Below are 22,996 nucleotides of genomic sequence, written 5' to 3' on the forward strand. Positions count from 1 at the left end.
AGGTCAGGGATCATGGCACTTAAAATTGCATCCTGTACCATTTGGAGATAGGAATCTTAGGTTGCAACATACTCAACATGCTTCCCTGTGGTCTGGGAAGAAGCAGCCTCTTCAGGTTTGTGAAGTTATATGGGTCAAAGCAGTTGGCCAAATAACAGGCTCTGAGTTACTGGAAGTCAGATATAGGTCTGTAAATCTATTCTTTGTGGAGGGGGTTCTGTCAAGGCCACCAGAGTCTGTGTCTTGGAGAAGAGTTACAGAGAACATACCTAGGGACAATGGAGGGTCAAGACAGGGGCCTGAGCATGGAGAGGATTTGGGGTCCATACAATGTGCTGTGGCTTGAAGGATGGTCTTTGCTGAGACTATTGCTGGCTCCTCTTTCATTCCCTTCAGTCAACTATCATAGTCTCACCTAACTCTTTCAACCAATTGCCAATGAGAAAATCTTTGAATCCACCTATGACGTGGAAGCCCTCCTGCCCCTACTTCAAGTTGTCCCATCTTTCCAGACTGAACCAATATATACCTCATATACCTCACATGTACTGACTGATGTTTATGTCTCCCTAAAATGTATAAAATCAAGCTGTAATCCGACCATCTTGGGCATACATTCTCAGAACCTCCTGAGGCTGTGTCATGGCTCATGATCCTGAACCTTGGCAAATAAACTTCTAAATTGATTGAGACCTGTCTCAGATACTTTTTCAGTTAGAATCTCAATCTATTCATGTTGCTCCTCCTGCATCAGTATGGTACTTCCTGTGCCAAGCCAAGCAGCTAATCCCTCCATCTTCAATCCAGCCATTCCCTCTGTCTTCCCAGAAGTCCTCTTCTGCCCATTATCCTCCTCTGCCCATTATCCTCTCTCTCTCTCTCATTTTCAGAGTCTGTCTTCACTGGCTCACCCCTCCCAACATGCGAACTTGTCACATCCTGGCAACTTCAACTGTAGCCTGTCACTACTGTCCTGGGTCTACGTCTGGTTACCACTCTTGCTGATTTTGCTCACCAGCGAGTTTCTTGGCAGGAATATTCATAAAGTGTTATCTCTTTCTCATCATCTATCATCTGGGGTCCTTGGGGTCCTGCTTTTTCATTCAAACTCTCTAAGAAAATTATGAATGCACATATTTTCTTCTTGAAAAAAATGTATATTTGTTTTAAAACAAGTGAGCCACCTAACCAGAAACAAAATCTCATTTTATCATCTAATTTGGAAGTAAAATTGAGGAGAAGGTACTAATACAGACACAGCAAAAGCCCTCACTGACCACTGCTGCCTTCTGAGAAGTGTTAGTGCTTGATATTAGAAACAGAGAGAAACCGTCAGGCATTCTTACTTTTGCTTTTGTTTTATTTTACTTGGGAATATTTTCCTTTGGTTTTCAAAAGAGAAAAATTTTGACTTTCTGCTTTGCAGAGTGGGGAGTGTCCTGTCTCATTATATTCACTAAAGGCTTTTTCTTTGATGTAGTCACATGTGCTGTAATTTTCTCCTTTTCGTAAGTGTAGATAATGACTCATTAGTTTCACAACTTCTGGTTCGAGTGATTTTTAGTTCTTCCAGACATAAAATCTAAATCCCAGAATGTGAGAACTTCTGCTTTGAATAACTAGTCCAACATTTGTTTTCTACATTTAGAAAATTGAAACTCAAGAGACGAAGTGACTTTCCTAAGATCACACAGTCAATTGGTTACAGAGTCAGAAATACAAGGGCAGGACTGGTCCACCTGCTCATGGGCTAGTGATCCCTAATTCACAGCAGTGCTGTCTACTGAAAAACGCAGACCAAGGAAGATTTTTTAATGCCAGAGGAAAATTTCCTTATTGATTTTTATTTCAAAAAGTTATATTGTCACTTATAAAAATCTCTAAATACCCATATAGGTTTGGATGCAGTTAAGTCAGTTGACTTTTATAAAATACAGAAATTCTCTGCTTTAGAACTCTTTCTGAAAGGCCCTCAGTGCCTTGATGAAAAACAAAAGTCTAAATAACGTTGAAAACACAAAATATGTGTTCAAGTATTTTTGTTTCTAAATATACTATCCGCATATGGATTATACTTTTATGGCAAACAATGAAACAGAAATCCTCTATTTCCTTAAAAACTTGTCAGTTTGTAGACTTAAGAGCTAAGATTGCAAATAACAGAATCAGTGATACCAGCCTAAAAAAAGAAAATTATTAATACATAATAATTTTATATATTAGAAGTTAACAAAATTTAAAGACAAGAATGTAACCAAGATCTCCCCTTTATCTTTCTAGAGAAGGAAAATGGTTTACAGAAGGTTCGGAAAATCGGATGAAGAAAAGGGCCTTGCTGGTTCTAAATATTGACAAGCAAGTCAGACTAAAGTAAATGCCATTGTTCAAAAGCGTTCACTCACAAACACCCACAGACCTCCATACTTAAGCATCCTTGTAAGTTTCCATGACTTCACAGTCACTCATTTAAACACTCATTCACTCAACAACTCTACTGTGGCTCATGTGCCAGGCTCCAGGTCAGATACTAGGAATATCATGGTGAAAGAAATTCAAGGGGTTTACACAGAAGTTGACTTGCAGCAAGACTGTATAAAGAGAAGAATGCAAAACTGGAACTTCATGTACTGGATTCACGGCAGTAGGAGATGATTACCTTCTCTGTTTGCTTCCAAGAACTTAAGCGAGACAACTTGTTGAACAGAAGTTGTCGCAGCTATAAGGGAAACAAAGAAATATTGAGGAGATACACATACAATCATATGCAGACAAATCAAGAATAACTGCAGGTTGAAATGATTATTTAATAGTATTATCTCCTAGAAGCACTTAGTAGGCCATGAATGGATATCTGGCAGAAAGATATTTTCTTCATCTCTTTACCTATAAACAAAACCAGAATTCAACAAAGAACAACAGTACCAAATGCCATACTCATTCAGATTTTAGACATTAGTAGTTGGCAATAATTACTAAATTGAAGTGTATCTTTGAAGTGAAGTGAACGGTTTCCTAACCACATGAATGGTAAGACAAGGCAATTATTTAGTACAATTAAGAACAGCAAATTGCTTCTTTGTAGATAGGGGTTTGTACATGTGCAAAATTGTTCCTATAATTAGCAACAATTTTGCTAATTATAAAATATTTTTATTTTCTTATTAAACCAAAGACTGTACATCTATTAGTTTACTGCCTTCACCTCTCCCAACAGAATTGTTTAATGCTTGGGTTTATGAAACAAGTATATTTAAAATTTTTTTTCTATTATCTTTCACTTAAACTCACTGTTCTTCACTGGGAATTTTATTTAATGTGAGAGGCTATTTATTTGTTTATTTTTCTTTAACAGTATACTTTACTTTTTAAAATATTTTTATTTCCATAGGTTACTGGGGAACAAGTGGTTTTGGTTACATAAGTAAGTTCTTTAGTGGTGATTTGTGAGATTCTGATGCCCCCATCAACTGAGCAGTATATACTGCACCCAATTTGTAGTCTTTTATCCCTCACCCCCTTGCCACTCTTTTCCCCTGAGTCTGCAAAGTCCATTGTGTCATTTTTATGTCTTTGCATCCTCAAAGCTTATCTCCCACATATGAGTGAAAATATACGATATTTGGTTTTCCATTCCTGAGTTACTTCACTTAAAATAATAATCTGTGAGAGGCTACTAACATTTACTGTTTAAAACTCTACAATTATAGTAGTAGATACATCTTTCAGCATATTCTAAATAAATGGGTAGACTAATTGAAAGAACAAAACAGAATTCACCTCTTAGCAAAGCAATTTTGCTATGGAATTACTGCCATACCATAATTTAAATTAGAAAAGTCAAAGACAAAAGAATTCCCCTTTTACCGACAACGTTTACATTACATGTTTGATTAGTTCTGTACAGCTTTATCAGCAGTGACTGTTTAGTTCCTTTGTTTTCTAACTGAGCCTGACCTTTCTAAAAGCACAGAATTTTATTACAAAAGTACCCATAGTCCAACCTCTTATTACATGAATAAAGGCCTCAGAACAAAGGGGAGGGACCTAAGATGTCTGGGTTAGGGGTTGATGAGAAAAATAAATGCACATACCTTACTGTCCAAGAGTATTCCAAAGCATAAGATAAAAAATCCCTTAAAAAAAAAAGGAATAAATCACATGTATTGTATTTTTCTTTTCCAAAAAAGAAAGCATTTATATGTAACACTATTCACCCCACATTGAAACTGTTTTCTTAAGAGACTGTCTCCCTAAGAGACTGTAGTCTACTTGAAAGCAAGAACACCATGTGGCCTCCATAAGTGCATGGCACTATGCAAAGTACTCAAAAAATTTTTTTGATGTCTAAATAAGCAAATGACCTGGTGAATGAAGTTTTGCATGTGGAGCTTCATTCTCCCCTATTGTACCATCCCAACCCAAAACAAATAGCATCCTTCTGTGTCTGTATCTTAGTCTTTCTTTAGACCAGGCATTTAATGTCTAAGCATCTATGATGGCAGTAGGCACAGAGATCCAATCCTATGGCCAAGTGGAGGGATTTGACCTATATCAGCACCCTTTCCTTCCAGTACAGGTCTTGGGGAACCCTTGGTAAATGTTTTGGTGGACCTTGAATTCCTTCTCTCAGGCATAGCTCCTTCAGTTGGTGCTTGTTCAGACAGTATATCACCATGAGACTGTACTCCTGCTCCCCAACAGACGCTCCCTAAACTTGTCACTGCTAGGGGCATGCTCTATGATTGCCCTCCATACTAGTACCTGACTGTTCACCGGCTGCTGAATAGACTGAGAACCAACTAGTTTTAAGAAACACCTATTGAGTATTTGTTATGTGCCAGACAATGCGACAAGCGCTAAATTATCTCATTTAACCCTCATATTTATTTGATGATGTAAGTATTATTATCTCTATTTAAAAGACTAGAGAATTGAGAGACAGAAAGATTAAGCAATGTGCTAGAAGTCAAACAGTTTGCAAAGTGATGTATTTGAGCCCAGACCTATTTAACTCTAGAGCTCAAACATTTAACTACCACTTCCCTGAGTCATTGTCTGACGTGGTCCAACAAAACCTTCACTGAACTGGGATCGAAGGCTGTCATCCAGATTCATCAAAACCTAATGATTACTTTTTCTACCTCCTCTCTGAACACTCTCTGACTGTGCCAAGTAAAAACCCATTCTTTGTAGCAGAGATTAGCAAACTTTTTCTGTGATGAGTCAGATGGTAAGTACTTTAGGCTTTGTGGGCTATACAGTTTCTTTTGCAACTACTCTGCCATTGCAGTGAAAGCAGCCATAGACCATATGTACATAAATAAGCATGGCTGTATTCCAATAAAACTTTATTTACAAAAACAGGCTACTGGTTGCATTTTGCTAGCCCCTTCTCAATCGCACCCTAGGAAATTCCTTTGCACCATTCAGAGTCAATAAGTACTTATAATATATTTCCTTTTCTCTGTTTATTTTTTTTCCCAGAGTTCTGCATAAGAGAAAGAGAACTGAGTCAGCAGCAAGAGAGATTGTTTGTCATAAGAACTCCAATAGATTTAAAGCCCTGTAATGGGTTATTGAAGAAATCCAATATTCTGCTTCAGTATGATAGCAACTAAGTAAGAAACAGGATGTTTTTCTATTTATTGTTTCCATGCAGTTTTTCTGATGGTCTTGCTGGAGGCAGGGAGATGAGATAATCTCCAGAGTGGTTTTATCTATCTGAGTTCTCTACTTATTCCAATTACAATAGGTTGTTGTTATTGTTCTCACCTGTAATGCATTGAGTAAAGCAAAAATAACATGCCAAGCCGGATTCTGGTTGTCCACTAGTGTTCCTATTCCAAAGCCCCAGGTGAGCCCTAGAAGAGGGGTCAGAATGAGGAGGCTCTTCCCCATGCGGACGATGGTGGCCTTGTCATCCCGACTCAGTCTTTCTCCAACAGCCGGCCTCCAGAGCTTTGTGAGAACTAGCAGCACCACCATGAAGTTCACAGCCACAATAGCCAGTGCAGGGACAACAAAAGCCAGGAGTGGTTTGCTTTCATTGGACCAGTTAAGCCAACACACATCTTTCCTTGTGTAGGTATTGCTAGGTTGTGTGACAGCAATGGTAATGACAGATATAATGACAGGGCACCCATAACCCAGGCAAAATCCGACAGCCACCATCAAATGCCGGGCCATGTGGTGGAACACGAGGATGATTCGGTAAGCCAGCAGGATGCCAAGCATGAGCATCCAGAAGAACAAAGAGAGGTAGAAGACGTGTGTAAAGAACACAGCAGTTGTACAGACTCCAGAAGAGTTCACCATGGCATCCACTGTGGCACCAACAATAAACCAGATATCAGCAATCAAGAGGGACAGGGCTATGTTCACCATGCAAATATGACGTGTGTGAGAGGTTTGGCTTTTCTTAATCTGCTTCCAAAACAGAGCCTCGATGATCAGACATAAGATGAGACTTCCAATGGAGATACCCAGTCCCACATAGGTGATCCATTTTACCATGGGGAGGATCGTAGGGGGGACAAAAGGTGACATCAACATGGAGAAGGAGGTCAAGTGAGTACATCGGCACACCACGGTGTCTGGAGTTTCATTCACTAGGTGGCAGCCTGCATTGTTCCACTGCAAATGACTGAAATCCCAAAACACACAATGAGGCTGGCTCAGGTTTGACTCTATCTTGGAAAAAAATAGGAAAACTTCATTTACGGAATAGTTTTGAATAACTGTGGATATCACAGGTCCATTGACCTGAGCATTTCCATTTTTGGAAATGGGTAGAATGTTCCCCAAAGTCAACGAGGCCATGCTGATAATAGTTTCTGGAAGGGATCTCTGGAATTGGTCTTTCCAAATTAACACACGGCCTCTGATGGGAATACTTGAATTTTGGGGAAATATTTCAATCTGGTAGCTGTAATCCATTTTGGGTTGGCTTTTGGTCACTGGAATCCCTTTCCAGTTAATGAATTTCCGAGGAAAATTCAGAGGAAGAGCTGTCGGAGGCACCAGAGTGCTGATGTTTTCCAATGTCTGTAGTAACCGTGAGCTGGCATGCTTTTCTTCCTGTAGTAAGACTGTCCAGTTGGTTACTAAGGCTGAATTAAGGATATTGTCAGCTATATTGATGACATCCTGAAACACAAGGATGAAAGTCGGTTTGTGTTTTTGAATAAACAGATAAGAGGACTAGCAGTGGATAGTAACTAGCATTAATTACAGGAAAAATACCCAGAGAATTGGCTCAGTCACAAACCACATTAAAACTCATCAATCAAATTTAGCTCAGTTCTTCTGTACAGTAGAAGCTTTGGGCAAAATCTTGGGTCAGCAGAATCATGTAAGTTCCAGGGTGATCATCCCAGAGCATTTGTAAATGCACTAGGGCTTCAGGACGAATGAGAAAGCATCCTGCAATTTCAGCTGCACACATAATGTGCATTTCCTCCTCCCTGAGATGGCAAAAATGACTGCACTGCTATTCAGGCTGAGGCTCAAAGATGCAGACACTACCTTGTACTGCTTTCCCATATTATGTTTGTTCTGCTAACACTAGAAGTTCAAAACTCACATAAGAGATGCTCACATTTTTAGGTTTCTTGTTTTCTACAGTTGTTATGTTTCTTGTCTCCTACCGCATAAAGCAAAACAATTTTTAAAGTCTGGACCCACGCATTGAACTGTCATGGGTTTTAAGGGACAGTCTTAGCTTGAGAGATTTATTTTCCAAGCAAATCCTTGGAAGTTGTTACTTTTTCCCAAAGAACCTCTTCTCTTGTTTATGGAGCTGGCTCCCAGACATTCTGTCGCAAGCATCTGTCACTCCAAGTGAGTCTTACCCTGACCCAGCCCTCTCTGCCTTCTAGCCCAGAATCCCATGATTCTTCTACTTCTACTGCCCCTAGAAAACTGTTTTCTTTTGCTTTGTGTTTGTCTGCTTTGTTTTCACTCTTCATTTTATTTTAGCATTTTGTGACATTTTGTTTCAGTTGATCTCTTGTAACAACATGTGGTCAGGTTTTAAAAAAAAAAATTAGAGTATCTTTTCTTTAACTCAGGGAGTTTAACTTACTGATATTTAGTGTCACTTCTGAAACAATTTTAATCATATATAGTTAAGTATTATTGTGTGATTATTTAACATACATTATATAATCCAATTTTGAAAAACATTATATCCTTTAACATATAAAATGTATACATCCAAAATGTTTGGAAGTATATTTATTGAACAAATATTTATTGATCATATGCTATATATCACTTGTCATTCTTCTAGGTATCGAGGTGATAGCTAAAATGTAAGCAGTGTCTATTTTAAAGTGACCAGGCTACAGATAATTTATTTTTCTTTTTGCTTATTTGCACTTCCTATAGTGACCAAGTATCATTTATGTAATTTGCAAGTTAATCTTTAAATATCCAACTAAACCATAAATTCTTCAGTTAAGAGAAGTTGTTATGAAGGGAGTTCTTAAAATATACACTGTTCAAGTCTGAGCTTGTGGCCACAGGAAAGAAAAATTAAAGACTGCAAACATGTTGAAAAGTCGGTGTCTGTGGCACATAGTGCAAAACTCACCCTCTCCTCTAAGCCAGGTGCTGCCCAGGTAACCTGCATAAGAGCAGCTCCGTCTTCCTTTGAACCCATACAATTGATCCTGAGTTCCTTGTATACCTCAGAGGACACAGTAAAGTTCACATAAGGACTCTTACATGGCTTTCTCTCTTTTCCAATAGTTCCTCATCTTTAAGGCTTTGTCATTCCTCCTACAGGATCAAGCATTTAAAGCGACCCCTAAGCATAGGCAGACCATACCTCCATTGTTGAATTGGACACCCTGAAATGGCTGGCCAGTGACAGAGATGAAATATCGCTCAGAATCGACACCACCGAAGCCAGATTCCCCGCTGTGGTTGATGGGCTTTGCCGAATGATGATGGAAAGATTTTGCACCAAGGATGACACAGCTGCCTCAGTGGCATTGCCTGCAATCATACTGAAATTCTAGAAGCAAAAATGATTACATTCTAGAAAACAATGACATGCTGTGTTTTATCAAATTTAAATCAAATATCTTGGCCATATAGAATTAACATTTGTATGGTGTGTTCTAATGTAGGATAATTACATAACAATAGTAACAAAGGCTGTTATTCAGTGATTTCTGTATTTTAGACATTGCAGTAGATGCTTTACCAGGGATTCATTGATTGAATTCTTTCAACATCCTTTGAGGGAGGCACCATTATTATTTTCATTTTATAGCTAAGGAAACTGAAACTTGAAAATATTTACTAAAAATCATTTTAATATAAATTATTATCCTAATTATACAGAAACTCATGCTCAATGAGATTTAATGACCTTCCAAAGAGCACTCAGCTGGAAATGTTAGAGTAGGTACTAATCCTGTGTTATGTTCACCACACTACACTGAGAATGCTTTGTAAGATGGGAAAAGACAGAAACATACATGGAGATTTGACTACTGGGCTTGTGCCAGCCCCCGTTTTGTCACAAGATTTGGAGTTTTTTCTTTTTGTTTTTTGTGACGGAGTCTTGCTCTGTCACCCAGGCTGGAGTACAGTGGTGCGATCTCAGCTCACTGCAACCTCTGCCTCCTGGGTTCAAGAGATTCTCCTGCCTCAGCCTCCCGAGTAGCTGGGATTACAGGCATGCACGCCCAGATAATTGTTTTTGTATTCTTAGTAGAGATGGGATTTCACCATGTTGGCCAAGCTGGTCTTGAACTCTTGACCTTGTGATCTGCCCACCTCGGACTCCCAAAGTGCTAGGATTATAGGCGTGAGCCACCACGCCCAGCCCTAGATTTGGAGTTTTACTTCTTTCTTGAAGCTCCCGTTTCTACTACACTAGGCTAATTTGGAAAGCAACAAAGAAGGGTTGTCCCCTTCCACTCAACATAAGTCCACTCAGGAGCCCAAGTGCCCCCCGTTTTCCTTCCTGTTCTTGTCAACTGACAATGCCATTTTCTGTTTAAGGCACCTGGGATCTGCCTGGAGCGAACTAGTCTCAACTATTGCTCATGTCCAGAATTGAGGCAATGAAAGCAAAAGCAAGAAGACACCCCAGAAGCTAGCTAATCTAATCCCCTTTCCCAGTTTACAGATGAGGAAACTGAGATCCAGAAAGGAAGAAGTAAACATTCCACAATCCTCCAATGAATACCATTCTGGGGTGTTTTATTGCATCAGCAGCAGCAAGGTCTCTGGTTGGAATAGAAGTTCTGCTCAATATGGAAATCTACTTGCTGAACAGTATCTGTGAACTGGTCTTGGGGTCCTTCTTTTCTGTGACTTGAGTTCTTCTGATTCCTAGATATTTATTTCCTTCTATCTTCCTTGTCTTAATACTTGAAGCTTCCTAAGAGAGCATCATGTGGAGGGCATAGCACCTGATATGGTTTTGCTGTGTGTCCCCACCCAAATCTTATGTCAAGTTATAATTCCCAGTGTTGGAGGTGGGTCCTGGTGGGAGATGATTGGATCATGGAGGTGGTTTCTAACCGTTTAGCACCATCCCCCACATGCTGTTTCATGATACAGTTCTCACAAGAACTGGTTGTTTAAAAGTGTGTAGCACCTCCCCCATTCTCTCTCTCTCTCTTTCTCTCTCTCTCCTCTCTCTCTCTCTCTCTCTCTCTCTCTCTCTCTCTCTCTCTGTCCTGTCACCATATGAGGATGTGCTTACTTCCCTTTCGCCTGAGGCCTCCCCAGATACACCTTCTGTACATCCTGCACAACGGTGAGTCAAACCTCTTTTTCTTTATAAACTACCCAGTCTCTGGTAGTTCTTTATAACAATGTGAGAACAGACTAATACAGCACTGGACTGGGAGTCAGGTGACCATGCTTCTAATTCAAAACTATTGCTACCAAAGGAACTATTGACTCCTTGGTCTTTTGTTTTCTGATCTGTAAAATGAGGTTGGTAAACCAGATGCCCCTTAAGGTCCATTGCAGTTCAGTCATTTTATAAGGTTCACCTTTGTCTGACCCACTCCTTGCCCTAATTTCTGATATAGATATATCCTTACTTGTATGAAGCCTGCTAGCTTATGACTCACACCTTCACTCCTCTTTAATTCCCAGGTCTTCTGAACTTCTGAGACCAGTTTAGTCACTGCTCTACCATCCATCACAGACCTCCTCAGCATTGATACACTCCTCCACAACACCTCTGCCTGAGAAAACTATCAGCTCTGTCTTTTGAGCTGCAACCTAGACTCTGCTGCCCAGACTCTATCACCCATGCACGACTCCATGGGTTCACCAGGGTCTGATGTCATCCTTGCTCTTTGCATACTGGCCAGTTATGCACGTAGGTATACTTACCCTCCACCTAGCCATGCTAACTGGGAGATTGCCACTCTGAAACTCAAAACCAGGGCAAGTCTACAAAGTGAAAATGCCTCACCTTCTTTAGTTCTTCAAGCTGAGGGAGCATGCAAGTCTCCCTTATGACCTGCCACCCAGATGATTGGCACCTGGCTGTGATGCTTCCCCTGTAGCCACTGCTGCAGGGCAGGGTATATTCATCATCCTTGGACCCAAATCCAAAGACAATGTCATTACACTGGGCTGGAAACAAAAGAAAACAACGAAGAAAAATGATCCTAGAATATCTTGGCACTCTATATACACCATGTAGTCATGTTTAACTGTTTTGGAAGTCATATTTTTGGAGACGAAATCCAGGCAAAATTCAGAAGTAGGAGAAGTTTGTCTTTGATGCCCAGCTTCCTGACCCCTCCTTCCAGGTGTCTGATCTGTGCCAACAATATCACCTTTAATGGGCTATCAACTAGTAAGTATTAGGTGATAATAAGGAATGATGTGATCACTCTCAGGAAATATTTTTACTCTTTAAAGGAACATCAGAAAGCCAGACAATTTTCCAGACACTATAGAATAAAGCAGTAATGATATGGTTAAAAGATGGGCAGTTGTTATATGTGAGTAGCACTTCCTACCTGTACTCCTTTAAGCATTTCTCACATTGCAACCAATTGGTACTCTTGCTGATGGCTCTTAGTAATGCATTCTTACCATGATTGGAACTAGGAGATAGAGACATTAACTAAAAGATCCACAAGGGCTATGATTTTTTTTTTTTTTTTTTTTGAGATGGAGTTTCACTCTTGTTGTCCAGGCTGGAGGGCAGTGGTGCGATCTCTGCTCACTGCAACCTCTATCTCCCAGGCTCAAGTGATTCTGCCTCAGCCTCCCTAGTATCTGGGATTACAGGTGCACACCACCATGCCTGGCTATTTATTTATTTATTTATTTATTTATTTATTGTGACTGAATCTTGCTCTGTCGCCCAGGCTGGAGTTAAGTGGAGTGATCTCGACTCCCAGGGGAATCCTGCTTTGGCCTCCCAAGTAGCTGGGATTACAGGTGTGTGCCACCATGCCTGGCCCAAGTAGCTGGGATTACAGGTGTGTGCCACCACGCCTGGCTAATTTTTTTTTTTTTTTTTTTTTTTTTTAGTAGAGGTGGGATTTCACCATGTTGGCCAGGCTGGTCTCAAACTTCTGATCTCAGGCAATCTGCCCACCTTGGCCTCCCAAGTTCTGGGATTACAGGTGTGAGTCACTGCGCTGGGCCTGGCTAACTTTTATGTTTTTAGTAGAGACAGGGTTTCACCATGTTGGCCAAGCTGATTGTGAACTCCTGACCTCAAATGATCTGCCCACCCTGGCCTCCCAAAGTGCTAGGATTACGGATGTGAGCCACCGCACCCAGTCAGGGTTAAGATTTTTGTTTGTTTTCACCATTGCTGCATTTTCACTATGTAGACACTTTGGACTCTCAGTAAATATTTATTGAATAATTGTTGTTAAAAGAGATTGGTACAAATTTTGGTAGGAAAGGCGTAAGATTGAATGTAAAAGGAAAAGATAAATATCTGAAGAAAAACTGTGTGTGTGTGTCTGTCTGTCTGTCTGTCTTTACATGTGTTAAAGACATGATTTCTTGGATTGCGACTTAGGGTTATTGTCAGCCTTAGGACTCTTTCAACACGTATACCAGTCAACTATTGCTGAGCCCTTTGCCTCACAGCCTGCAGGGAAGTCAGTTCTCCACACTGTTTACACTAAGAGGTACAGGTCAGATTTCCACCTAGCAAGAATTTGAAATAGTCGGTTGAAGTTAAGTTTCATCATGGCTGGGTGCGGGGAAACAGCTGCCTGTTTGTACTGCAAGGCAGTTAGAGAACAATTCTTTATTGAAATGTCTCAAATCTACTTCCTGAGGACACAAATGAACTACTAATTAAAGGGGTCTCTTAACCTAAGCAGAGGATGGGAATCCAGCATTACCTTTTATGAACAATCTGAAAGAGCTGTCTTCTAATGGAAACAGCATGTGAAGGGCTGTCTTAGCCTTCTTGGCAACCTGTTCAATGGCTGACAGCAGTTCAGATGCACTGCTGGAACCAACAACTTCATAGCCAGCAATGATGCTTCCATTTCTGCAGTGATTATGGGGAAAGAGAAATGAGATTCACTACTTATTCGTTCATTCACTCAGGGCCTATGATATGCGTACATCGTCCTGTGGACCCATGTGTATTGGGTCCACAGGAATAAAGCAAATAGAGCTTACATTCTAGTGGACAAGGCAAGGCAAATAAAAAACAAGTATCCACCAAAATTACATACATATATATATAAATTTATCTGTATATATACTTACCCTCCACCTAGCCATGCTCACTGGGATATTGCCACTCCCAATAATTATATCTATATATATACAGATATAATTATGGGACCCCACATTAAATAAAGCTGGTTAGTGAAGGCTTTTTTGTGCTGAGGGTCTTTGAAGCTGAGGCCTGCAGCCAGCTATGCAAAAAACATTGGTGTGGAATGTCAGCACACATAAAGGTCCTAAGGCAGGAAAATGCCTGTGAGTTTGACAAGCTTAAATACTAGGATGATTGAAATTCAACAGCAAGGGAACAATAGCAGGAGATGTTATTGGAGTGGTACCAGGAGCCAGATCTCATAGGACATTAGAGTTGGGATTTCATTCTTTATTAAAAAGTTTTCTTCTTTATTAAAAGGTAGTGGCATCATAAGATTTATCTTTTAAGACCATCAGGGCTGCTGTGTAGAAAACAGATGGAAGGGAAGCCAGCAAGGAACAGGGAACCCAGTTAGGAAAGAGCTGGTGGTGGCTTGAACTAGTTGGGTAGCTGTGCATGTGGTCAAATTCAGGTTTTATTTGGAGCTAGAGCCATAGAACTTACTAATGGAGAAGATTTGGGGTGTGAAAGAAAGAAATTAGTCAATAATTCCAAGGAATGGAAAAGCAAGTTTTTGTATATTCTTACAATGGAGTACTACTGGGCTACAAGAAGGAAGGAACCACTGATAGAAAAATGAGGATGAATCTCAATGACATTATGCTGAGTGAAAGAAACCAAACACGCAAAAAAAAAAAAAAAAAAAAAAAAAAAAAAAAAAAAAAAAAAACTGGATTATTCTATTTATGTGAAGTTCTGGAATAGACTAAACTAACCTGTGGTGATATAAAGCAGACAAGTGGTTGTTTCTGGTGTGAGGGGATGGCATGGAAAGAGGCTGGAAAGCAACACAAGGGAACTTTTGGGGTTGTGAGAATGCTCCATCTTGATAGGAAGGGACTTGCACAAGCTTTTGTCAAAGCTACTTGAGTTGTACAAAGTTTGAGCACATAACTGTGTGCAAGTTATACCTCAATAAAAGAAATTATAGCACAAGATGGCTCCAAGGATTGGGTCTCTGCAAGTGGAAGAACAGCAATGCTGTAATGGAAGTAGGGAAGACAGTGGGAAAAATAAGTTATAGGTTAGGATGGGGAGAGTCAGAGGATTCCCAGTTTGGACATGTGACATTTGACATGCCAGCTAGAAAACCAAGTGGAGATTTTCAAGTAGGCAGTTGGATATTTGGGTCTGGAGTTCAGGGGAGTGCCCAAGCTCAAGTAATAAATTTAGAGTCTATCAGCATACAGATGTGTTTGAAACCATGAAAGCATGAGATCACATATATTAAGTCAATCCTGCAATAATAACTCATGAGACAAGCAGTGTATCATTCCCATTTTTTAGATAAGAGAACTGAGGCCCAATGAGAAGTTGGGTCAGAAAATTATTAATTACTAATTGATCAGAGGCTCTGCAGCTCAAATTCGTACTACATTGAACTTCTGCTCACAATGTATAAATAAGTGCAGACACCCTTTTGTGTAATGATGGTCACAATACCTTTGCATTTATATGTCCCTTCTATTGATTACAAAGTATTTTCCTGCTTATTATTGATTTGATTTAATGAAGTTAAACCAGGTTCCACAGGTGTATAACTGTTGTGTTTGACAGATAAGTAAATACAATGAGATATTAAGATTTATTTTAATCTGGGCATGGTGACTCATGCCTGTAATTCCAGCATTTTGGGAGGCCAAGGTGGGTGGATCATTTGAGGCCAGAAGTTTGAGACCAGCCAGGTCAACATGGTGAAAACCTTCTTTATTTTTCAAAATAATTTTTTAAAAAGACATTTATTTTAAATCATATATGCAAAATGTAAAACTTTAGACTGGGCTTGGTGTCTCATGCATGTAATCCCAGTATTATGGGAAGCTGAGGTAGGAAGATCGCTAGAGCCCAGGAGTTTAAGACCAGCCTGAGCAACATAGCAAGACCTCAACTAATTAGCCAAGCATGATGGCACATGCCTGTGGTCCTAGCTACCAGGGAGGCATAGGTGGAATTGCTTGAACCCAGGCGGTCAAGGCTGCAGTGAACTGAGATCGCACCACTCCACTCCAGCATGGACAACAGAGTGAGACCCCATATTAAAACAAAATGAAACAAAAGTAAAACCTCAAAAGTTGTAGTTTATAGACTTGTGCCTACTTTTACTGTGATTTTGTCTACAAATTGTTGCAGACAGCTTATAAGATATATATGATAGAATATAAAGTAGAAGTATAGACAGAAAACAAGGATCACAGAAAAGAAAAATATGAATATTGAAAGTATGATTAACTATATAAATCTCAATATAAAAAAGAAGCAGTGTTTTTGCTAGTATTGAATTTTAAAGAAAACTATACATGCCATGTATGACTTAAAAGGACAATGCCCAGGACAATATGTTTATAGCAAATGCTGTTGAAAATTTTCTATGAGTTGGCCGGACGTGGTGGCTCACACCTGTAATCCCAGCACTTTGGGAAGCCAAAGCAGGCGGATCACGAGGTCAGGAGATCAAGACCATCCTGGCTAACACGGTGAAACCTGTCTCTACTAAAAATACAAAAAAACTTAGCCAGGCATGGTGGTGGGTGCCTGTAGTCCCAGCTACTCAGGAGGCTGAGGCAGGAGGATGGTGTGAACCTGGGAGGTGAAGGTTGCAGTGAGCTGAGAACGTGCCACTGCACTCAAGCCTGGGCGACAGAGTGAGACTCCATCTCCAAAAAAAAAAAAGAAAAGAAAAAGAAAATTTCCTATGGGTGTTTTTAAGTTAACTGTGAAAAAAATATAACAAGTCAAGTTCTCTGACCTCTTAGCCGCTTTCTCTAACAAGCAGACAGAGTATTAATAGTTGGCAATTAATGTACACATAGATAACTAATTAAACAACTTTTGGAATTAAGGCATAAACAAGAAGATAATTTACTAAATATTTCTTTATTTGCTGTAAACAATGACTACTGGGTTTTGAACTATGATGTATACATGATGTCTGTGCAAAGATATTTCACCCAAAGCCCCACTTCTGGCTCCGAATTATGAAGCATCATATCTCCTGTGGTTGCTGAAGGAGAAAATCCACCCTTTGACAACCCACAACCCTTATCCCCAACCATCACTTTTTCCCATGGATGAGCACCATGATCTCCTGCCTTCTTCTGAGTTTCTGCCCTACTACTATTGTTTTGTAGTTCTACTCACTGACCCATAGTTTTGAGAATGCTTTTCAATATTTAAGGTCCTAGGCCAGATGTGATGGCTCACACCTGTAATCCCAGCACTCTGGGGGCCGAGGCAGGCAGATCACCTGAGGTCAGGGGTTCGAGACCAGCATGGCCAACATGGTGAAACCCTGTCTCTACTAAAAATACAAAAATTTAGCTGGATGTGGTGGCAGGTGCCTGTAATCCCAGCTACTTGGGAAGTTGAGGCAGGAAAATCTCTTGAACCCCATAGGCAAAGGTTGCAGGGTTGCAGTGAGCCTAGACTGAGCCATTGCACTCCAGCCTGGGTGATTAAATTAATTTAATTTAAAAATTTTAATTAAATTTTAAATTTTAAATTAAAATTAATTTTAATGTTTACAGAGTGAAACTGTCAAAAAAAGAATTTAAGGTCCTAAACTCATTTAAGTGAGAATCCAGGCTTTCCTCTTCAGACTTTTTAAAGCATTACAGATCCTTCTTCACTTAGTAAAAATCCTACTATAAAGATGAATTCTGTCCTGTTTTCTATCAGGGTCATCTAAAAACAGCGCTCTGCCTTCTGCAGAACTGGCGCCCAATTCTGGGGATGCCCTTCTAAGACCATTGTGTTACTTACCGAAATTGGGTGACCTGAACAGACTCAAAACCTTGAATTCTTTTGTATGCTTTTTTAAGCTTAGAAAGAGAACAAAGAGCAATGTGTTAATTCTTCTTCCCATACTTCAGAAAGACATTTGAGCAAAAAGTTGAAACAGACAATAAATAAATCAACAGTAGCAAAGGAGTAATGAAAAGAGATACAGTGGGAAATAATTGCATGTCATACAAATACAGTTAAAATAACAGTTGTGAATGTATACACACACACACATATCCATATATATATATGTATAAAATGTATGTTTGAGATTGCTAATATATTGTGAATAACCAACTGCTTAGAACAGGAGATGAACTTGATGCCAGATCATAGAATAAATTTACCCAAAATCCATTTTTTCCTTGGCCATTAATTTTTACAGGTACTTAGACTGAATCCATCTATTAAGTATTTGCTCGGGTCTTCAGTTAGAACTACACCTGAGCCAGCATCCTAGGTGGAGGGACACTGATCTAGTTTTTATGTGACTTTATCATAAAGTTGAGAGTTTTGCTTATTAACTCTCTTCATCCTCTAACAACAGAGTTTTCTTTATAGAGCAAATCCCAAATGCTGACAATTGAGCTTAGATCATGAATTTTTTTTCTTTTTCTTTTCCTTTTTTTTTTTTTTTTTGAGGTGGAGTCTCACTCTGTCACCCAGGCTGGAGTGCAATGGCACAATCTCAGCTAACTACAAACTCCACCTCCCGGGTTCAAGCGATTCTCATGCCTCATCACCTGAGTATCTGGGATTACAGGTGTATGTCACATGCCCTGCTAACTTTTGTATTTTTTAGTAGAGATTGGGTTTCACCATGCTGGCCAGGCTGGTCTCGAACTCCTGACTTCAAGTGATCTGCCTACCTCAGCCTCCCAAAATACTGGGATTACAGGCATGAGCCACAGCACCCAGCACATAAAATTTTTTATAAAAAATAAAAGAGAAAATAATCAAAAGCCTTAGTATATTACTCAAATAAGTGAGCAAAACTCAACACAACGGAAGTGCAAAGAAGTCAGCTGCTAAACTTCCCTAGAAAGAAGATGCTTAGGGAATTTCAACTGTGGGCAGAGCAAATAACTGCTCTGTAATAGCTCACTGAAAATGAATAATTAAGAATATGTATTAAATATACATGCTGAATTGAAAACATTTGAACTTGAGTGTAGCAAACAATTCCTTATATAATGAGTAGAAAGAGCTTACTTGAATTTCAATTCCAGTTGCATATTTGGAGTATATAGCAGAAGATGAATTCAAAAGGTCATTTGTAAATCTTTCATTAATTTTGAAAGTGCCCCAAATCTCTGTAGGAAATAAAAATAAGTTTATAGATATAATATATTTCTAACTTGATTTTATTAGCAGCCTACAATTATAGAAGTACAATTCGGAGTCATCTATTCAACAGTGATGTTTCAAGTTTTTTCAGAAGAAATATTCACCTAAAATAACACAGGATGCATACATAAAAACCAGAGTTTTCTATTGCAGATTTGGAACAGTAATAAGGAAGTGCTGCTAATCAAGACAATCTTAAAACTAGGTAAATGCGTGGCCTCTCATGTGTCACTAACGAAAGCATTCACTGAACACTGAAATGTATCTTCATCTAGGCAATAAGCTTAAGCATTGTCCCTATTAAAAAATAAGTGATGACAGTAACAGCAATACTACTTGCTAACTCCAACACCTTCCTTACCTACCCATTGCCAGTACTTCTCTGCACTGGGACAATTCTCTGTGTGGACAAATCCCATTTATCCTTCATTCAGGACCTAATCAAATGTCATCTCTTCCACAAAGGTCTTCTCTAATCCTCAGATGCAGAGTCTTTCTCTCCTATAAATTGCTACAGTATTTTATCCCTATCTCCCTCCCAGCCTCTTACATATTCCTAAACATTGATTTGTGTACGTCTCATCTATGCACATCTCCACAGTACTGTGGAAATCTCCTCATAAGTGTTATCCCTGTCTGATCCAGCTTGGTATTTTTCAAAGATGGATTAGACATGGACCATCTTTTTCTTTTCTTCCCTTCCCTTCCCTTCCCTTCCCTTCCCTTCCCTTTCTTTCTTTCTTTTTGAGACAGGGTCTCACTTTTGTCACCCAGGCTAGAGTGCAGTGGCACGATCTTGGCTCACTGCAGCCTCATCCTCCTGGGTTCAAGCAATCCTCTTCCCTCAGCCCCCCAAGTAGCTGGTACTCCAGACACACACCACTACACCCAGCTAATTTTTGTATTTTTTGCAGAGATGCATTTTCGCCATGTTGCCCAAGCTGGTCTCGAACTCTTCCTGAGTTCAAGCAATCACCCTGCCTTAATCTTCCAAAGTGCTAGGATTACCGGCGTAAGCTGCTGCGCCCATCTTTCAAAACATAGGCTTTCATCAACATTTGTTGAAGAAATGACATTCTTTTCTTTCTTGTATTACAGCCTGGCCTCTCCAACGAGTCTCCTAATTCATAGACAGCAAGAGAAATTCTTCTTTGTGTCCTCCTAGAATTTGCCTCTGATCTGGGTGTAAAGATGGTGCTTAATAAGTAATGTATTGCCATAACCTGAATTGCTGTAGTCCCAGAAAGGAGAGCCAGTATTCCCAATTAAGCTGGGCTATTTCAGGCTCACTCTTTGCTCAGTTTCACCAATATCTGGGGCTTCCAGTTAACTGAAGTAATCATTGCAGGAGCTTTTTAAAGTCCTTCATGCCCTGGAGTCCGTGTCATTTGGCTCATCTCATCTTTCATTGAACAGAAACCTAAGTTAGCCATAGCTCCCTCAGCTACCGCTGGTTTCCTAAGCTAGACTTTTAGCTTTTGTTTTGTTTTAACAAGGCATTCAGTACACATATTTGTTGACAATTGACAGCATTTTTTTAAGTAGAATCATTCACTATGTGTTCCTCCCTGCATTCACATCTCTAGACTTCCCTTTTCTTGAAATTGATGTTGGCAAAAGAGGTGAAAAGAGAGTAGGAAGACAAATGTTGCTTATTCAAGCAGTTCCTCATTTTGGAATTTTAGCAACTCTCCCTCAGTCTCAATAGAATCATATGATTGCAGAGCTGAGCTGGATGGACTTAAAGGTTGAAGTGACCGTCACATGTGTTTCTGGATCTTCTGTACTATGAAAACTCTCACTGTGTCCAGCCAGGCCCAACATAATATATAATCACTGTCCCTCAATCTCCCTGTAAACAAACAGTGACTAGCAAGACGATGAGCCAGAGTCCCTTCTCTGTTGCATGCTGGGGTGGGAGAAGACCCAGCCTGAGCATTCTTTGTTGCTTACTTGTTCTCTCACAGAAATTGACACTCTGGCTGAGATTGTTGAGATGACATTCACAGCTTGGGAGTGCTCCAGCCGTGTGAAGGTAGCAGTTCTGGGGATCGAGGCATGAGGGAGGAAACCAGGTGTAGCCGTCTTCACAGGTACACTGCAGGATCCCATTCAGGCTGTTGCAGTCTGCACAAAAAAATAGAACTCAGTGTCATGGATTCTGGTTTATAAACTGACTACTGCTGAGCAGTGATTTTATTTTTTATATGTTTATTTTTCAGATTAACTTCCCACATCTTCTATGAGTTTTGTTTTGGTTTGTTGCCCAGGCTAGAATACAGTGGTATGTTTTGGTTTGTTGCCCAGGCTAGAATACGGTGGTATGATCTCAGCTCACTGCAAACTCTGCCTCCTGAGTTCAAGTGATTCTTGTGCCTCAGTCACCTGAGTAGCTGGAATTACAGGCATTAATTCCACCACCAGCTAAAGTAATTAGCTGGAATTACCACCACCCCTGGAATTACCACCACCCCTGGTTAATTTTTGTATTTTTAGTAGAGATAGTATTTTGTCATGTTGGCCATGCTGGTCTTGAACTCCTGAGCTCAAGTGATCTGCCTGCCTTGGCCTCCGAAAATGCTGGGATTACAGGCATGAGCCGCTGCACCCAGCCCTGAGTAGTGATTTCTGATCCTTAGTTCTGACATGGAATCTGGACCAAGGATTTGATTGGTGCAAAAGTAATAGCAATTTTTTGCCATTAAAAGTAAAATAATGGTAATATTTCTCACCAAAAGCCAGAAGGATGAAGCCAGGATGGCAATATATTTAAGGTAAGGAAATGTCCAACTCAATAAATTCTGAGGTTGTATCAGAAAGCTAACAAACATAAAGCTACAATGGCTGGGATTAGCATGCAAAAGAAGGATGTATGCTCCATACATAGCCACTGCAATGGAAGAGAGAAGCAGAAGAGGACATTTGTAATAGGAGAGATATTTAAAGGATTCTAGAGGGTATTTGACCACCATCTCATTGGAGACTCCTTTCCATCCACCTGCCACCACTCCCAGGTAGGCCTTATAAGCAAGATGACAAAGGCAGAGAAACATTTTCGGGGAAAGTCATGATGAAAAATTTCTCTAGTAGCAATCCTCTATGCCTGCCCCCTTCTATCACACCTGAAATTCCCACCGAAGTCATTTTTTTTCAGTAGATCAAAAAGCAGGGTGAAGTCACCGGACACCTTTGTGAAACTACGCACAGTGTGCAGCAAATGGTTCTCAAGCTTTATTGCACAACAGAATCACCTGGAAGATCTCACCCTGGAGTTTCTGATCCTCTAAGTCAAGATGAATGAAGAATTTGCATTTCTGTTAAGTTCCCTAATGCTGCTGCTGCTGCTACTGCTAGCCTGGGGACCACGCTTTAAGAATCACTGCTTTAGATCAATAATTTAACTTCTCTGAACTCCACCTTTGTGCTCATTAGTGCTGTTTGCCAAATATTTCTTGCCATCTTCCAGGTACACAGGATTGCATATCCTAGTCCCCTGAAGTTAAGTGGAGCCATGGAGCCAGTTTTAACCAATAAGTTGTGGGCAGAATTACTGTGGTCACTTCTGAGTCAGAGAATTTAATTGCCTATGGAAAACTCTCCAGTGTTTCACTTATTTTTGACTTAGCATGGGTATATATGAGATAGGGTCTGATACATCACTCTGCGTACTGGTGGCAACAGAAACAGCCCTCTGCCAGTCTGCAATGGACATGTAGCATGAAGAAGAAATAAAGCATTTATTCTTTTAAATCACAGATTGTAGGGATGATTGCTTCCACAGCATAACCCAACCTGATAGCATAACCCTGACTGATACACCCGCCTTCCCCATTTACATATCCAGTCACTGAGAGACACTTACATGTGGTAGCCTTTGCTCTGATAATCATGAGCTCGTGTGAGCATAATATTGGAGGCTTCAAGAGCTTCAGAAAATTCCTCAAATCTCTTTTCTCCTTGGAATCTCTATAGGTCACCTGAAGCAGCAGCTCATATTCTTGGACTGGGCCTAAAGAG

General features: G+C 40.0%; 1 protein-coding gene across 1 annotated transcript in view; it reads right to left on the bottom strand.

Annotated features, from left to right (window-relative positions):
- ADGRF1 (adhesion G protein-coupled receptor F1) overlaps window positions 1–22,996 on the bottom strand; it is a 49,920-nt gene that overhangs the window by 4,769 nt on the left and 22,155 nt on the right. Inside the window, exons 7-16 of the mRNA XM_017847694.1 lie at window positions 22,842–22,988; window positions 20,933–21,106; window positions 18,845–18,945; window positions 17,612–17,670; window positions 13,362–13,513; window positions 11,453–11,616; window positions 8,831–9,019; window positions 5,773–7,146; window positions 4,092–4,133; window positions 2,657–2,716 (exon numbers count right to left, since the gene is read on the bottom strand). Of these exons, the coding sequence (XP_017703183.1) occupies window positions 2,657–2,716; window positions 4,092–4,133; window positions 5,773–7,146; window positions 8,831–9,019; window positions 11,453–11,616; window positions 13,362–13,513; window positions 17,612–17,670; window positions 18,845–18,945; window positions 20,933–21,106; window positions 22,842–22,988 (2,462 nt within the window). The remainder of the gene's footprint in view (window positions 1–2,656; window positions 2,717–4,091; window positions 4,134–5,772; window positions 7,147–8,830; window positions 9,020–11,452; window positions 11,617–13,361; window positions 13,514–17,611; window positions 17,671–18,844; window positions 18,946–20,932; window positions 21,107–22,841; window positions 22,989–22,996) is intronic.

Source organism: Rhinopithecus bieti, unplaced genomic scaffold, assembly GCF_001698545.2.
Source record: "Rhinopithecus bieti isolate Rb0 unplaced genomic scaffold, ASM169854v2 scaffold_28517, whole genome shotgun sequence".
NCBI lineage: Eukaryota > Metazoa > Chordata > Mammalia > Primates > Cercopithecidae > Rhinopithecus > Rhinopithecus bieti.